The sequence below is a fragment of the Lacerta agilis genome, chromosome 4 (assembly GCF_009819535.1).
Source record: "Lacerta agilis isolate rLacAgi1 chromosome 4, rLacAgi1.pri, whole genome shotgun sequence".
NCBI lineage: Eukaryota > Metazoa > Chordata > Lepidosauria > Squamata > Lacertidae > Lacerta > Lacerta agilis.
The window spans coordinates 72721051-72739011 of NC_046315.1; the positions used below are offsets into that span (position 1 = coordinate 72721051).

The 17961-nt window shown below is 41.8% G+C and overlaps 1 protein-coding gene, 1 long non-coding RNA gene and 1 other non-coding gene across 3 annotated transcripts; 1 reads left to right on the forward strand and 2 right to left on the reverse strand.

Annotated features, from left to right (window-relative positions):
- The first annotated feature begins 1128 nt into the window (after nt 1–1128).
- On the forward strand, nt 1129–11481 carry CNOT11 (CCR4-NOT transcription complex subunit 11). Its single transcript, XM_033147602.1, has 7 exons — nt 1129–1621; nt 4644–4808; nt 6609–6761; nt 8050–8252; nt 8420–8622; nt 10302–10398; nt 11152–11481. Exons 1-7 carry the CDS (start codon nt 1228–1230, stop codon nt 11347–11349), a joined length of 1413 nt encoding a protein of 470 aa, XP_033003493.1. The 5' UTR covers nt 1129–1227; the 3' UTR covers nt 11350–11481.
- A 2935-nt stretch (nt 11482–14416) lies between these two features.
- Nucleotides 14417–14525, reverse strand: LOC117046184. The gene has a single exon (XR_004426547.1). It is a non-coding gene; the product is annotated as a small nucleolar RNA SNORD89 (small nucleolar RNA).
- Nucleotides 14526–16723: 2198 nt separating this feature from the next.
- Nucleotides 16724–17842, reverse strand: LOC117045975. Its single transcript, XR_004426492.1, has 2 exons — nt 17634–17842; nt 16724–17033 (listed from the first exon to the last, which is right to left on the reverse strand). It is a non-coding gene; the product is annotated as an uncharacterized LOC117045975 (long non-coding RNA).
- Nucleotides 17843–17961: the final 119 nt, after the last annotated feature.

Genomic DNA, 17961 nt, shown 5'->3' on the forward strand with positions numbered 1-17961 from the left:
GCATTTCCTCCCAAAGCAGCTTTGAAACATAAGCCATATGAAGCCAGAATCTCCACCCTCTCTCCACCCACCAGTGTGGCTAGATAGCGGGCAACTTGGAAACACATCCAACTGTACAGGCAAATGTGATTTGAAACACAGAAGGATCATAGAGTTGGAAGGAACCCCCAGGGTCATCTAGTTCAACCCCCTGCAATGCAGCAATCTTTTGCCAACCTGGGACTCAAACCCACAACCCTGAGATTAAGAGTCTCATGCTCTACCAACTGAGCTATCCCTCCAGACCTCACTGCATCGTTAAGCTGGCAGCGCACCTTATTTCGGAGTAAAGGTGCACAAGATGGTACTGCGAGTCAAGAATCATTGCATAACCCACTGAAATCGGAATGGGCTGCACTTCTCACAAGCAAAGACACTCTCAAGGCTTCAGCTCAGTACATTAAAGTTGCATTGGTTCGGTTACTCTTCTTCTTCTTCTTGAAAAAAAACCTGCTTGGAAATCAGACTACAAACATCGAAACAACACATTACTCAAAAGTCCCGGCAAAGCGCTCCACCTCAAAGGAGGAAACAGCCAATCCCGTTCCTCTCCCTTGAAGTTAGGTCTCCGAGCGGCCAATCCCGCTTCTAATTCGAGTATCTGGGTTCGGAAGAGCCCAATCCCTTTCGCCGAGGGGGAGCCATGGAGCTCGGTTCCCAACCACTGGAGGATCGCCGCTCGCTTCCGCTGCTCCCCCCCCGCCGCCGCCTCCCTTTGGTTGCCCGGGTTTCACCGCTCCTCCCCTCTACTGTATAAGGTTTGCGACAATGTTGGAAAGCGGGGCCCCCTATCTGGCGGCGAGCGACTTTACGGTAGAGGCCGCTCGTGCGGAGCGATAGTCGCGATATCTAGATAGAGCGTGGGCGGCAGAACGTTGCGGGAAACATGCGCGCGCACGGGGGGGGGGGAATTAATAATGAGAGGAGTAGCTGGTAGGTAGGTAGGCGGGCGAGGTAGCGCGCGCAGGCGAGGCGAGAAAGAAGGAACGGGGCGGAGCTGGATGCCCGCGGGTGGGGCCAGGATTAGTCCCCCAGCCCGGTTGCGCTACGGAGACCGCGGGTTCGAAACCCGGTGGGGCTTTTAGTAGTAGTAACAATAGTAGTTGTAGTAGTAGTAGTAGTAATAGCAATAGTAATAACAGCAGCATCGAGGCGGAGTTCCCTCCTCCGCCGCCGCCTCGTGCAGAGATGAGCCTTTCCCCGAAGGAGCTGTCGAGCCTGCTGAGCATCGTGTCGGAGGAGGCCGGCGGCGGCACCTTCGAAGGCCTCTCCACCGCCTTCCACCACTACTTCGGCAAGGCCGAGCACTTCCGCGTGGGCTCCGTGCTGGTGCTGCTCCTGCAGCAGCCCGACTTGCTGCCTACGCCGCCGCAGCGCCTCACCGCCCTCTACCTGCTGTGGGAGATGTACCGTACCGAGCCGCTCGCCGCCAACCCTTTCGCCGCCATCTTCGCGCACCTCCTCAACCCCGCGCCGCCCGAGAGAACCACTGCCGGCAGCGCCGCTGCCGCCGCCAGCGCCGCCACAGGCCCGGCCGGTGGTGGTGGCGGCGGCGACGACGGCGAGAGGCCTCCGCTTTCAGGTACCGCCGCCCGCCCGGGCGAACGATTCTCCCCGTGGGGGGTGAAGAGCGGTTTCTCCTCAGCAGCAACACCTCCTTTCCGACACCTTAGTTGTACGTTTGAATCGGGGGTTGGGGGAAACCCGTAGTCGTCCGGATGGTGCTGGGCTCCAGCCCCCTCCAGCTCCGGTGATCATAACAATAATAATAATAATATAATACTAATACTACTAGCTCCCACATCTGGAGAGCCGTAGGTTCCTCACCCCTGGCTTAAAGCGGAATAGATGCATTTTTCTTTCTCTCCCATCCACCACAAGTATGTCAGGATTTTAAGGTGGTTTTTTTGAACTCCTTTCTTACCTGTGTTCCCTCCACCCACACCATTTTCATTTAAGTTACTGATTGTCCTGTGCATGTTGATTCAGAAGCATGTCCCATTGAGTTCAATCAGACTTGCTCCCATGAATGTACCTGTATAGGATTGCAGCTTTACTCTCTTGTTGTCATAACTCTGGTATTGCCTTTGGATGTGTGTGACATGCTTTTTTTGGGTGGCCCTCATTTAATGCCTGTAATACTGCCTTCCTAATCATCATTGTTTATTCTCAAGTAAACAGCATCCATCACTTCCCCATTCAGACAGTCACACATAAGTGGGCCAGAGCCCCTGGGGGAAAAAAGTCCTTGTGAAATATTACGAAACGTTCATGTTTCTAGCACGCTGGCTGTGAGTAGGGAAGGGTTTTAGAGGGGTATAAAAAATCTGTGTTAGGTGATCTTGAACCCATTGGGTAATAGGTACCCATCTTGCGAAGTGACCCCTCCCTGGTTGCAATGCACAGGCTCATCTAAATTTAGGTGAAAACTTGGGATGTTTACACAGATTGGAAATGAGGAACACTTTAAAAAAATGAAATTAGTGTAAGCTACCTTGAAATTTTTTTTTGAAAGGCAGGGTAAAGATGGATTAAATAAATATATTTACCTAGTTTAATATTATAGCTTTGTAAGGAAAAGTGTGTTTGCATTCACACATGATGACAGTGATAGCCAGTGGTACCTTGGTTCTCAAACTTAATCCATTCCGAAAGTCCGTTCCAAAACCAAAGCATTCCAAAGCCAAGGCATGCTTTCTCATAGAAAGTAATGCAAAGTGGATTAATCCGTTCCAGACTTTAAAAAACCCCTAAAACAGCAGTTTAACATGAATTTTACTATCTAATGAGACCATTGAGCCATAAAATGAAAGCAATAATGTACTGCAGTCACACAATCAGTAGCTGAACTGGGTTCCACACAGTCACAAAAACAAAAGGGCTGCAAAAACAAATACGCAAAATAAATAGCAAAAACAGACAGATCTCAGTGTGGCACGTACGGCTTCTGAAAAAAGTTCACAAACCGGAATACTTACTTTCATGTTTGCAGTGTTTGGGTTCCAAGTTGTTTGAGTACCAAGATATTTGTGTGATCATAATAGATCCTTTTTTTGTAAACAAGAATTGGTATATATGTATGAAAATCAACCAATTTCAGTGGTTTATTAAAGCCAGAACTTTGAATTGTGTTTAAGAAGCCAGGGCCTGACTTTGGCAGTAGTGCTTTCTGTCATAATTAAGTCGCTTATTAAAAATATAAGAGCCCTGCTGGATTAGACGAATGACTCATCTAGTCCAGCATTCTGTTCCCACAGTTGCTAGTCAGATGTCTGTGGGAAGCTCGCATGCAAGATGTGCATACAGTAATCCACTTCCGCTCGTGCTCTCCAGTAGGTTAGAGACTTACTGCTTCTGAAAGTGGAAGTAGTACATGGCTGTCATAACTAGTAGCCATTGATAACCCAATTCTCCTTCCCCCAGGTGAGGTGCGCCTGGCTCATTGACTTTCAGGACAAATTTAAAAACATTCATGTTTACTTAGGTCAGTGTTTTTCAACCACTGTTCCGCGGCACACTAGTGTGCCGCGAGATGTTGCCTGGTGTGCCGTGGGAAAAATTGAAAAATTCAAGATAATTACTTTATATATAGTCAATATAGGCACAGAGTTAATTTTTTTAACATTTTCTAATGGTGGTGTGCCTCGTGATTTTTTTCATGAAACAAGTGTGCCTTTGCCCAAAAAAGGTTGAAAAACACTGACTTAGGTATTTGATGGCTAAAAGACACTGTTCCTGGTAACCTTGAGATCCTTAGCTGAGAATGTTCTTTTAAAAACAAATTTTAGAAACTGTTTTATCACTGCTGCTCTGGGCTCCTTTGAAAGAAAGGTTGGGATATAAATAAATATGTTACTGTTATTATTAGTAACAACAACAGAAACCTGTAAAACATGACATGAGTTGGTTAGATGAGTAAGAAAGTATTAATTCATATATATAAGTTGGGGGGGAAATGTTTGTGACCCTAATTGTAATTGCAAAATATGAGGATGTGTTTGTTGATGCCAAGGAAACGTGGAAAATGTGAGGACAGTGTAGCAAAAGTACCATTCTAAAAGGTTATTTTAAAAGTCTTTCAGAATATGTAAGTTGAGGTGAGGAAAATTTATTTTAAAAATACTGTACTAATTCTGAGAATTCAGTTACAAACAGACGCTGTTTTAGCTAGTTTAACTTACAGCCAAACAAAACTTTTTGTTTTTGGTTGTACGTTTATAGATAAATCACTTGCATTTCACGTAAACCCAGTTGTTAGAGAAGAGTGTGAAACATATCTACCCATTTCTTACATCAAGTTAATATTTGTATTTCAGTATGCATAAAATAGTTTTTAAAACAAAATAAAAAAATTCCTTCCAGTAGCACCTTAGAGACCAACTACGTTTGTTATTGGTATGAGCTTTCGTATGCATGCACACATATCTGAAGAAGTGTGCATGCACACAAAAGCTCATACCAAGAACAAACTTAGTTGGTCTCTAAGGTGCTACTGGAAGGAATTTTTTTATTTTGTTTAGACCATGGCAGACCAACACGGCTGCCTACCTGTAACTAATACTGTTTTTAGCACATGAAATCCTGAAATGATGTTGCCTTTCCAGGTTTTCTGCCTCCTATAACCCCACCAGAGAAATTCTTTCTTTCCCAGCTGATGTTGGCCCCACCTAGAGAGCTCTTCAAAAAGACCCCAAGACAGATTGCATCTATGGATGTAGGAAATATGGGCCAATCTGTGGATATCAGTGGCCTTCAGCTGGCTTTGGCAGGTAAAAAATAAATTGTTCTTGCTGAGATCTGACCCTGCTCTAGAATGAATGACATTTGCACTGCCTTTGTTCTTGTGCTAAGTGTGTGCGTAGAAGAGTTGTAAGAGTGGCTGTGTTCTTGTACTTGCAAGCTAATGTTTGTATTTTTATAGTACATGTTTACAGTACTTTGCTGAATTTGAACATTAATTCGTCACACTGAATTTGTCAGTGTGTGGCTTTTAAGAAGCAATTGTTGGTATGCTGAAAGGTGGAACAATGATTGTGTATTCTGGCTGTTCTGCCTCTAAGATGTGGGCAAGAAAAGCTATTGCCAGAAAGAACAAGGAGAGAAAACAGTTACCGGTAATTTAATTGTTCCCCCTAGAACACTACTAAGGTGAATAGGCAAGGCACTCTGCAGGAATCAGAATGGAACTATCCTGTTGCTAAACAAAGAAGAATAGAAAAAAATTATTCGAACTTGATTTACACTTGGACAGTTCATGTTAAAACAAACTTCCAAACTTTTACAAAGAGAAGTTGAGCTAACAGTATGTCTTGATTGCATTTTGCTCTTCACACTGCTGGGATAATTTTTCAAATAAATTCTCATTTTGTGCTTTTTGTAGCTAGTTTTGTCACTAAGCTTCTTGCCAATTATGTGTCATATGTCGCTTTGGAAAAGGAAAAGTATTCTGGCAATGTACTGTGTTAAGTACAAACTGTTTATTTGGTGGAAGACTTAGTTGATTAAGGATCAGTGACCTCTATTGAAATCAGATTTTTTCCAGCACCCTCCCTTTCAAATCAAAGGACACTTCCTGGAATTGATGAACAAGGGGGAAACCACTGCACTAAAATATCTCAATTTGTTTTCAGTTTGAATAGTGTGTAGTGCTTTCCCCTCTTAACTTGAAGATGTTTCTGAGGTCATATTTTGCTATTTCTAGAAATATTTTCAGGCATTATTTTACATACTTGTTTAGAATATGATATAAAAAGCTGGTGTATGTGTACATGAGTAAGAACAGGCTTCCTCAACCTCGGCCCTCCAGATGTTTTGAGACTACAATCCCCAGCATCCCTGACCACTAGTCCTGCTAGCTAGGGATCATGGGAGTTGTAGTCCAAAAACATCTGGAGGGCCAAGGTTGAGGAAACCTGAGTAAGAACTATAAAATACACCCAGAGCTCTTTTATACAAAAAGCCTTTGCTATGTCAGTTTCCAATGCTAAAGAGAAAAGTATATTAAAATATGGCTTGTGCTTCACAGCTGTGCACACAAATAGCTACCTAAAATTACAGCCAAGGGCCCACAGATTCATACTGAGCACCAACCCTGCCCCCGCCCTCATATTGCGTTTGTGTGTGGTCCTATCCTTGATACTGTGCTGAGGTCTGGAAGCAATTGGAAAGCACTGCAGAATTAGAGAGCGCCTTTTCCATGCCTAGAGAAGAATAATTCTCTCAGAACTTCTGCTTAGCACGTCTCAACCAGTGTTGAGCTCGCAAATGCTTTTGTGAGTTCTCGATCTTAGACTCGAGACTTGGACTCTTAAATTCTCAGACTCTTCCAGTGCCCTTGAATTACAGTAAGTCATATTACCTTATTGTGAGATGGGTGCATAAAAAAGTAAAAACAGCCTCTGATCAGATTTATAGTTCATTATGTCTATTCAAACTTCTGAGTCCTGATTCTTGTGGTTACTCATGTTGAGTATGGGTTTCATCCAGTGGTGTTGCTGCAGTTGACAGTTCTGTTTGTTTTACTCAAGATCGTGTGCACTGAACATTGTGTTAACCGTTTCCCCTTCTAGAACGTCAGTCTGAACTGCCGACACAGAGTAAAGCAAGTTTCCCCAGCATTCTCAGTGACCCTGACCCAGATTCTTCAAATTCTGGTTTTGACAGCTCCGTTGCCTCCCAGATCACTGAAGCTCTAGTGAGTGGACCAAAACCACCTATTGAAAGTATGCATTACTTTCTGTAATCTTTCACCCACTTACAGCATAAGATAGCTATAACATTAGTTATAATCCCACCACTTAATTTCTGTCTGTGATTGTACTGATTGTAGCAAGCTTTAAAACTTGTAAAAAAACAACTACTTGATTGCAATGAAAGAATGAATGCTTTTCTCCAAAGCAATGACCGATAGGATGTGCCACAAAATAGTTTAGGTTGATTTCTCCTGCACTTCCAGTTTATTAGAATAGCTGAGTAGGTTTGATGCTTTTAACTTCTGCAGGTTGAGGGTCATAGATTCCTGTTAAATTGCAAACATATCCTAAATGAAAATTGTTTCTGTGCATTGGCCTGGTTTGCAGGTCATGCTAAGCAAAACTATGTTTTAGCTCCCAGGAAGGAGACTGTGGCTGCTTGGCTCCTCCCTGGACATTTTGCAGCTGCACTGCACCAAGCTAAGCCATGGTTTGATTTGTATGTTGTCCAAATCCAGGTTTGTTTATGGTTAGTCTCTCCACACTAACTTTAATAAGTAGTACTATGGTTCAGTCCTGTGCTATATTCTACCATTATTCTAGCTATGAATGAAGAACTAGAATATACCCGGTACTTAGGACTCATCTGCACTGCACATAAAGCTGTATCATCTCTGTAAAAAAGTCACAACTTCCCTCAAAGAATCATGGGAACTGTAGTTTGTTGAGGGTGCTGAGAGTTGTTAGGAGACCCTTATTCCCTTTACAGAGGCAGAGTTCCCTGGGAAGAGGAATTGATTGACAAAACGCTATTGAGAACTGTTGCTCTTTCAGGGGAATAGGGTTCTCTTAACAACTTTTAGTACCCCTTTACAGTCCCCAGAATTCTTTGGGGGAAGCCATGACTGTTTAGAGTGGTAAGAGACTGCTTTGAATGAATAGTGAAGATGGGGCCTTATACTCTAGTCTAGTTTATACTATCAGATTTCTGAATGGATTTGTAATTTTTCATCATGCACTAAGTGTCGCCGTAGAATTCATCAGGATCACCATGCGACAGATTGCCCACAGGTTTTCATGGTGGTTTATCTATTACCCTGTTTTGGAATTGGAGGTTTTAGGAAAGTTCTCAGCTGCAAACATTGCACCACCATATCTGAACTATCACAATTGTATCACGGAGCCTGACAGTATGGCATAGTGTATTTCATTATTTGTTCAGAATGTAATGCTTAGGGAGAAGTGAGCATAATATTTAGAAGGCTTTCTGTACCGGGTGCTTTCAGATTGATGATATGAATGCAAATTATTTTTCCAGGCCATTTTCGTCCAGAATTTATACGACCCCCGCCTCCACTTCACATTTGTGAGGATGAGCTCGCTTGGTTGAACCCGATAGAGCCAGATCATGCCATTCAGTGGGACAAGTCAATGTGTGTGAAAAACAGTGCCGGGGTGGAAATCAAACGAATCATGGCCAAGGCTTTCAAAAGTCCTTTGTCATCAGCACAGCAAACACAGGTGTGTGTAGTAGTCAGGTGGTACATAGTCCAATTCTATTACTGTGCATTTTCTAATGTGAACTTAAAGTATCCTTAAACTTGAAAGTAGTATATAGTATTGTCACCTATATTTTGTTGTGCCTTGTTAAGTCTTAAGGTGTCCATTTATTTATTTTCCCTTTGCAGCTCCTTGGAGAATTGGAGAAAGACCCCAAGCTTGTTTACCACATTGGCCTCACTCCTGCCAAATTGCCTGATTTAGTGGAAAATAATCCTTTGGTTGCTATAGAAATGCTGCTTAAACTTATGCAGTCAAGCCAGATAACTGAGTATTTTTCAGTCTTGGTCAACATGGACATGTCTCTGCATTCAATGGAAGTTGTCAATCGGTAACTATTTGTCTACTTTAGATTGCTTTGTTGGCAATTTTGAACGAGCTTGATTTCTAGTATCCATGCAGCTAGTTTGGTCCTATCAAGGAACAGTATCCTGGGTGCCTGTATCTGAATGCTGGTATAGTTCAGTGTTTTGCACTCAGTTCTATGTACAAAGTACATGAGATACAATCAGATACAGAATTGCCGGATTTGTCCAAAGGATTTGGACCTAATCCTTTACAATGCTGTCGTTAAGGGTAGGTTTAATTCCAGCCTGCCCTTTGCTTTTCCAGTACAGTGGTGCCCTGCTAGACGAAAATAATTAGTTCTACGAGTTTTTTCGTAGAGCGAATTTTTCATCTAGCGAAGCGGCAATGGAGCGCGGAGGTTTTCGTGCCAAAAAAAATTAAAAAGAATTCGGCTTGCGAGGCAGCCCCATAGACTTTTTCGTCTTGCGGGGCAGCCTTCCGCTAGACGAATGCCTTCATCTAGCGAGTTTTTCGTCTAGCGAGGCACCACTGTATAAAAGAATGGCTGCAGTAGGGTGAATTGGCAGCATTAACTTTCCTTTATCTCCCAAATTTAGTGTTTTGGCCTCCAGATTCAGGGACTACATAGGGGCAGGGAGGTATATTGTGTTCCTATGTACAGAGCATGTGGATGAATTGCATGTTTGCACATAAACAGGAATCCCTACAACATTTGAGCTCTCCTTATACATGAGCACCCTTCCCATTCCTGTCCTAATAGGACATTTTGCTAGTTTTTAATTAAGCTCATGAAATTGGAGAGAATGTCATGACAGTTGACCTGTGGGTAGTTCAGTGAGGAGGAGTATTCCATATCCTTGGATTCTTTTTCCTTTTTGTCTTCTTTGACAGCCACAGTCATTGGAAAGAGCTAGTGCAAGCTCAGAGGAAGATACCCATCAGTGCACTTTCAGGATGGTAGAAACCAAACAGCTGGCTGTTTATAAATGTTATTGAGTCTCTGTGTCCATTCCTATGAAGGAAATGTATAACCATCCACAATGAAAGAGGATCGTTATCCCATTAGTTGTGATTGACTAGTTCCTAGTAATAATCTCTTAAACAATAATTCCTCCCCAACTTCAGTACAATGTATTGTTTTAATGTGCTTTATTGATGCATTGTTAGCTACCATGGGCATTTCTTAAAACAAACAAGGATAAAAGGTTTTATAAATGTATAGCACGGCAATTGACAAATCCATTAATTCAAATTCGGCTCATTCTTTCCCTCCCACTGACTTCATTCTAAAGACTCAGGCAGAGAGATCAGCTCAGAATATATGCAACTGTAGAAGAGGGATATAAATGAAATGAATAATCATACGGTACCATTAAAAAAATAAACCATAAGATTGGGGGGGGGGAGTTGAAATGTTAAGCTGACTTGTGCACAAAGCAGCCCAAATGAAGCATCAGCCCTACATTTTGAAAGGATAAATTCTCTTCCTGATCTTTTCCCATGTGCAGTTGTATATTTCTTTTTTACACTCCACATAGGTTAATATCACACCATAAATGTAGGAGGCTGTGAACATTTGCAAAAATTCATTGTAACTAAATTGTAGTTACTAAGGAGGTGTGTGTGTGGGGGGGTAACCCCCCCCATAGAATTTATGGGTGATCTGCTCATAGTTAATCAACTATTTTCTGTTTCCAACAGTCTTACTACAGCAGTTGATCTTCCTCCAGAATTTATTCACCTTTATATCTCCAACTGTATTTCTACTTGTGAGCAAATTAAGGACAAGTATATGCAGGTAGGTTTTTGGAAGCATTTCAAAATGAGAAACTATTGAAACCCCAGGACTGGTTCACCCAGGCTTTGGGTGGGGTGGGGTGGAATGGACACCCTTATGAAACCCTGTACAGAATTTGTACCTGGGAATTCGAAATATATTTGCCTTGCTCTAAGTGGAGCACAGTATTTTGGTGTCTTACAGTTCTTACTATTCGGTACTTTTAAAGTAGGGGTGGCTAATCTATGGCCTTCCAGATATTGCTGGACTCCAAATTGCATCGCCCCCAGCCATCTTGGCCAGGGTCCAAGGATGAGCAGCACCTGGAAGGCCAAAACGTCCCCCACACTCGTTAAAGGTATATAAAAAGAACCAAAAGAAGAAGAGAAAAGCACAATCTATTTTTTAGGGTTATTTTCCAAGCAATTAAAATGAAATACTCTAATTCAATCTGTGTTTCTGAATTGTGGCTTTTAGTATTAAGAAAACATTGGATTATTGAAATTGACACCTGGGCTTGGGGATTGTTAAGCAGGCTACTTATTGCAGAATTAAAAAAGTGAGTCCTGTAAATTTTAACTAGCTTATATAATGAACAGTTTTGCTCTTCTTAAGAGATTTTATTTCCCCAAAGCTGCTTTATGAGCTGCTGCTTTGTTGGGTCAGCAGTCAATATATAGTGTTACCATAAGTTTGTCATCTCCATTAATTTCAGTGAGCCTACTTTGAGTAGAACTAACATTAGATATAACCCATGTGTTGTCTATGTTTCAGAACCGGCTAGTACGACTTGTGTGCGTCTTTCTACAATCCTTGATTCGGAACAAAATAATTAATGTACAGGACTTATTTATAGAAGTGCAAGCCTTTTGTATTGAATTCAGCCGGATAAGAGAAGCAGCTGGCCTTTTTCGATTGCTGAAGACACTTGACACTGGTGAAAATCCTTCAGAGACGAAGACTTCAAAATAATACTTCATTTGGAAGAATGCTTTATATTGGATTAGGATTCTGTATGATTTTTGTATAGTTCACTATTTGCTTGCAATTAAGATGCTATTTGTGCTGTATTAAATATTGCCTTTTCTGCTGGAGAAGTTTGAATGACGTTGATGAGTCGATGTTGAACAAATCCTACTACCGGTATTAGTGTGGCCTGAAGTGTTCATTGGAGAGCTCCCTAATGCAGGTACCCATGAAAGGTTTCAGTAAATAATCGGTCACAAACTCACAATGCAGGAGACTGTTTGCTCTCCTCACTTAGTTCCTGTTTCCACTGACTTGGCCTCAACATTGAGCACTCCTCAGAGATGCCTCTTTGATTGGATGCCAGGATTCTGAACAGAAAACAGGTGCAAAGAGATGTCACTAGCCTCCATGGACCTTCTTAAAAATTCCACTGCTCCATAGCAGGCCAGCCATGTGAGATAATAAGTATTGCTCAGTTTGACTGCTAAGATACTCAATTCCAGTAAGCAAGTGTTGGTAAAATAAGGCCTAGTTTGATTCATGAGCCAGAGGATTCCTATGTCTGCTTTACCATTCTAGTTCATTTTTCCTGACCATAGGGAAAACTTGAGCAGTCTCATCTAGAAAAATCCAGTTGCAACACTTAATAGCTGAAATTACGCTGACAGCAGCAAAGGGAAGGATTTAGAAGTGAGGCTGCTTAACATCTATGTTTGGGATAATTGTCATGATTTCACTTACCAGGCAAACGTTGATCTACAAGTGGCTTTTAGATGCAAGCTTTAAAATCAGGGAGGGAAACAGGCTAATGATACAAATACAGAATGAGCTAAGTACTTTCCGCATTTTTATTTATTTATAGAACTGTTTTATCCTGCTCTTTAGCCAAAAACGGCTCCCCACAAATGAAGACAGTCCCTGCCCTCAGGTGTACAATCTTAGAAGACATGACCAAACAAAAAAGTTGACTAGGGTGGTAGAGGTAATAAACAATGATAACCAGTTATTCATTGGAAATTTCAAGGAGAACTGATGGAGTGAATGCTTACCAGGTAGCAGCTGACAAGAGAAAGGAGGCTGGCTCCTTCACTGAGTTGTCCTGCTCCTGTCCTCCCTTTGTTGTCAGCTGAAGGAAATACTATTTTTATTTCAGTTCAAGAGAACGCTTCAGTGTGCCCCTCACCCCACCACTACAATGTTCAGCCCAAAAAAGGATTATGCACATTGTACCCTGGCAAGATTTTTGGTTACACCGTTTGTGCAGAGATGATGTAGGCAGCTTGCTTTTTAAAAAAGAAAGGAAACTTGAATTTTGCTTTTAAGAGTGTGTAGAGATTGTTTTATAGATGAAACTTGAGCCCCAGTAACTGCCTTGTAAGATTAAAACCAGGCTCAAGCACAAAACCCTCAATAACCTCAGTTCTGTACAGCAACAAGTCAAACTTATCAGTAGCTTTCTGTTCTGGAATAATATTAAACTACATTCCAATAAATGGACACACAGGCCTTTTCAGCTGACAGGAGGCCACTACAGTTGAAGGGCAGACTTGAAACAGGGGCAGTCAGAAACACTTCTAGTTTGTTTGCTGCCAACTGTCTTAAAAAACTGGACATTCAAAAGGAGCAAAGTCAGCTCTCGTTATTTCCAACTGGCTTGTTTGGTTTAAGGCAGTTTACCTACTACTGTACTTCAAGCCTTTTTTTAAGGTGCATTTCACACACACGTTATAAATTAAACCCTGTGCCCTATATACAAAACGTCTACGTCTGTCATATGAGACAATACCTGCAGGCAAGTCAACCTTTTTCAGATCACACATGGAATCTTTCTGCCTTAAAACAGTTGAAAGAAGGTATGTATCACGGATAAAAATTAAGAATGTAGCAGAGCAGTCAGCGCCGAGCCCGTGTCAGCAAGTTCCAGAAGAGTTTGTCGGGGGGGAAACACCTAGATGAGAAAAGATAAGAGTTGTCGAAACAATTTCTGTACCACAAGTTAGCAGGAACAATTGTTCAAGCCCATAGTTTGTCCACAGTCAGGGTTGAACTATGATCCAGGGAGCTGTGCTCAACACACAGAAAGGAGAATAAGTGATTTTCACCGTCCCCCACACAGCTCCTTGAAAATTTTGCAAGAAAGGGGGAAATCGCTTCCTCAACTTCTGCTAGTAGGAACCTCTGCTACATCACAGACCTCTTCCATTCACAGAAGAAGCTACAAGGTTTTTCAACTTGGTACCTGAAGAAGGGGACAGGGAAACTTGTTGCCCATCAAAATGTTCCAGGACTACAACTCCCAACAATGCTATCAATGGCTTCAGGCCACAAGGGCCATGCTCTGCCTCCACCAATGGAGATAGTATGCCTCTGAACGCCCTTTTTGCTGGGAATCAATGGCATTCAGGTCCTGCTTGCTTCTGACAGGCACCTGTGGGAGACTCTCACACACAAGATGGCAGTTGCAGGAGCAAGTTGGAAGCCCATCCTATTCAAGGATGTCCTCCCCCCCCCCCACCAATACACTACAAGAAAGGAATTTAACACAGCTAAGTCCACTGTTCTAACGTTTGGCCATCTGCCATGCAAGTGGGGACTGATGGGAGTTGGAATCCAGCACCTTTTGGAAGGCCACAGGTTCCCCCCACCCTTGTCTTAAAATAGTAAATTGCCATCGCCTATTAAGGAATTGCTCTAGGAAGAAATGCCTACAATGAGTGCCTAGTCAGGGGTATTTTAGAACATTAGTCAAGGCAGGCTAATCCTTGGCTTGAATCAGTTGTGGGCCTAAAGATGCTGCTCAAATGTAATGGCACCGTCCCACATGCAAGGAAGGAAGATTTGAAGTTTCCATTACAGTATTGGGTTTCCCCAAACTAAAACCCCCAAACCATGTTTCATTGCTGGCTTCATTAGCAAAAGGGAAGGAGGAAATGCAGAAGCACACGGTCAGTTGCAGATACATCTGAACACAGCATCTATCCGTACTTAGGCGATTTTGACCATTTGCAGGCAAGAGATAAGTCTAATTTTAAGGTTCACATAGCTCTGGCATTTTACTTTGTGTGACGTTACTGAGGTCAGACAAAAGGTCGCTTCAGGAGGTTTTGTCATCGTGCCTTTTAGAGAGAGAACTGTTAGCAGGCACTGCAATTCGGCCTTTCTTGTCATCACTCCTCAGCAGCACACAAAGCTATAGAGAAGTCGAACGATTAGCAGCCCATCTCAGAAAAACAAACAATTCTAATTGTCTAAGGTCAGATGCCGTGTTCAGATTATATAATTTGCTTACTTATAACTTGCTTTATATAATTTGCTTAACCAAGTCTGCTTCCAAGATGCCTGTTTCCTGCCCTCCAATATTGGGCTTTGGGGTGGGGATGGATAAAGACATGGAGAGCAAAAAGGCTTACAAAACAGCTCTAGGATAGGAAGTAAATTGCACATAACGCAGAAATCATACCCTGTTGCCATGGGAAACTCTTCCCTTCCCACCAGACACCACCTGCCTGTTTCTACACATCTACCTACAGTCAAGTTTCCAAGAGGCTATATTCAGAGAGGGACAGGTAAAAGCACTCTTAGTGCCTAGCAGCTAGATGTTGACTCCATATTACAAAATTCTGGTTCACATCCTCCGTTAAGTTTTAATATGACTATTATTACTGGCTGCTTTCCCAGAACTTTAAGAAATAAACCCAGGAAGAAATGCAATCATAAACCCAACTCTTTTTACAAGGGGGGAATGTAGTTGGTACTCACCATACTGCTTCTCCAAGGCAGGTGCTGCACTGCAAATGTTAAGAAGGATCTGGAGACTTTCAAGGCACACAAAAAACGACGTACTGCCTTCTCCTTGATGCTAAGCTGGAGTTGTGATGTGCTGAAAACAACTAACCAAGTAACACTTCCGCTTTGTGCTGTAGGGAAAGATGAGTGACTGAATAGTTGAAAGGCAGTTCCTTTTTGAAAGCAGCATCAATATTGTTTGAAGACGCAGGGAGTAGTCATGGCATGGTCCCCTCCATTAAGTGCTGGCTGTAAGATGCAGGTAGGTCTTGCAGAGGCCAATTTTAATGAATGACACGTGGCTGGGTTGCTCTCATCAGGGTAGGTGGCGAGGTCCCCAGAATATTTTGGTAGGATTTCTATCAGAATCTTCGCCCTGTTTCTTCCTGCATCTGCCCCTACCCATGTTTGAATTCTTCTTTCCCAAACTTGAAAATAATGAAATTAAATACTGATCCAATTAAGTACTAGGTTGCATATTTTCTCTGACATTACATTAGAAAAAGCACCTTACCAAATATCTAAGTTTAAACACGGGGCAAAACGTTCTTACAGACTTGGCGGTATAATTCCGTACATTCATTTGTAACTATTAGAATTCTAAAATGTTCATCCAACGCTTAAGAGAACTATAATATACAATTCACCATCTTCCTCTAGAGCTTATTATATATAGATTTACCTGAAGCAGAGGTAAAAATTGAACAGTGCAGTGGTATCTATTTTATACACTTCAGGCTTAGTGCTTTTCACCTACTCTAAGGCACAATACTGCTAATCTAGCACAGTAAAAAAACCAAACCCCAGTAACTATATTGTGCAAACCTCTACTTGGAAGCATCTAACAATCCTTTGCATAACAGAAACAATAACTTTACGAAGATCTCAGGACTGAATTAAGGTAGAGAAAAATCCAAAACAGCATACAAAAAAAAAAAAACCAGTGAAGGGAAAGAGTGGAGAAGAGTTTAAGTTAAATCTCCATGCACAACATGAACAGCTGCTGCACCACTGTTTCACAGTCAAAGGTAGCTCATTTGTGTTGCCCGAGGCACTAATAGGTTGCCTGCCAGCTACAATAACTGTGTGGCACAACTTAAAAGTTATTGACCTAACAGGCAAATGAAAATGTCATCAGGTTTTTCGGCAAGCGCGTGGCAGAAATTCTCACAACTACTGGAATACTTTGCAGGTCCATACTATGCACTCGAAACACAATTTAAAAAAAGTAAACCTCATATGTGCTATATGTACATTTATCATAAATCACCCACATTTGTCTGTTAACCTGTGCAATTTGTACTCCTAGTATTGATCTTGTAATAGCTGTTCTGGCACAGAGATTACTTCTGAATTTGTCAGTCTTTTTCCAGGGGAGTTTTCACTTGGGAGCTCCCTTCCTTAACTTGATTTGTGTCCCTACAAACCAAGGGACAAGGAAACCCAAGCGAAGAAAGAGAACCTGTTTCTTACAAAAGAAGTTGCAAAGGGAAATCTCCATGGAAAAAGAGCAGCAATCTCAACAAGTGCCAAATGAGCTTTTTAAAAAATAGGCTGGTTTTCTAAGTAGCAACAGATATTTTTCCCTTCTGGTTCTCACCAACCCTCCCAAGCTCATAAATTTGTCTCATTTCCCAACTCTCATTTTTGGTCAAAGAAGGAACTCATACGAGAGTTACTGCATTTTGTATCCGGTATTACTCTTCTTACATAGCAAAGCCTCGAGTTATTAGCCCTTTTGAAACATGAATTAGAAAAGTAACACATTTAAGCTAGACACAAGTCCACAGCATTTAAACAAAACAAATAGATATTTTGCTCCCAGTTCAAGCTGTCAAGCTTTCATATAGTGTTTCCATTAGACAGGCGTTCTTCACGTCGATTATCTCTGCCATCCGTTTCTAGAAAATACATAACATGTTTAATACTCTTTGAGTTCCACTGTCTATGTTATAGAAATTATAACACATGCCTAAGGTGCATCATTTAACTGGGAACCAAGTCATCTAAGCTAAAAACAATTTGCATTACAAAAGCATCATGGTTTGGTCTTGAAGGCAAATGATTTTTGAATTCTCAAAACATTTATCCTCACAATAAACAAATACTATTCAAGGTTATGGGCAGTTTCCTAGAAGAAAATATTGTTCTTTCAAGTCAACCTCTCCTCATCCCAGTACAGCTTCAGTTTCTATCCTCAAAGAGTGAAACATATACACCCCCCTTTAGTTCCATTTCTGTAGATCCATGTTTACAATTGTGTTATGCTCTTCCTGCAGAATGACCACAGCAAAGACCTTCATAAAGTATGCAAAAGAATTTGGGAATAGTGCTCCCATCTACAAAAAAATGGCATGGGGACCTCCTTTGATTTGCCCAGCTGAGTGAGATAATCAAGGTTTTTAAGTATATACACAGTTCAACTGAGATGCTGAATTTGACATATGGTTTCTAGGATTTCAGTTCCTTCAAAAAAAGAAACATGGCATAAGGTTACATACCAAGTAAGGCTGTTCTTTCACCTGTATCCTCTTTTAAACCGTACTACTTGGTGCAGATCCGTTAGCAGAAGATGCTGATAAGTCACTTGTTTCATTTCTGTTCTCTTCTGGCACAGCAATACTCCAGCTCTCAGCCAATATGCTGCCACTTGTTGATTCCGGCATTGCAACTTCTTGTTCATCTGTAGGTCCTCCCTTTGAAGTTGAAGGGGGGGGGGAGAAGTGTAACCAGCAAGACTGTTATTGAGAAGGGGTGGGGGAGAAGGGAAAAGAGGTCAAGCTAATGTACCAGGAATACACACACACACATTTTTTTTTAACCAAACTT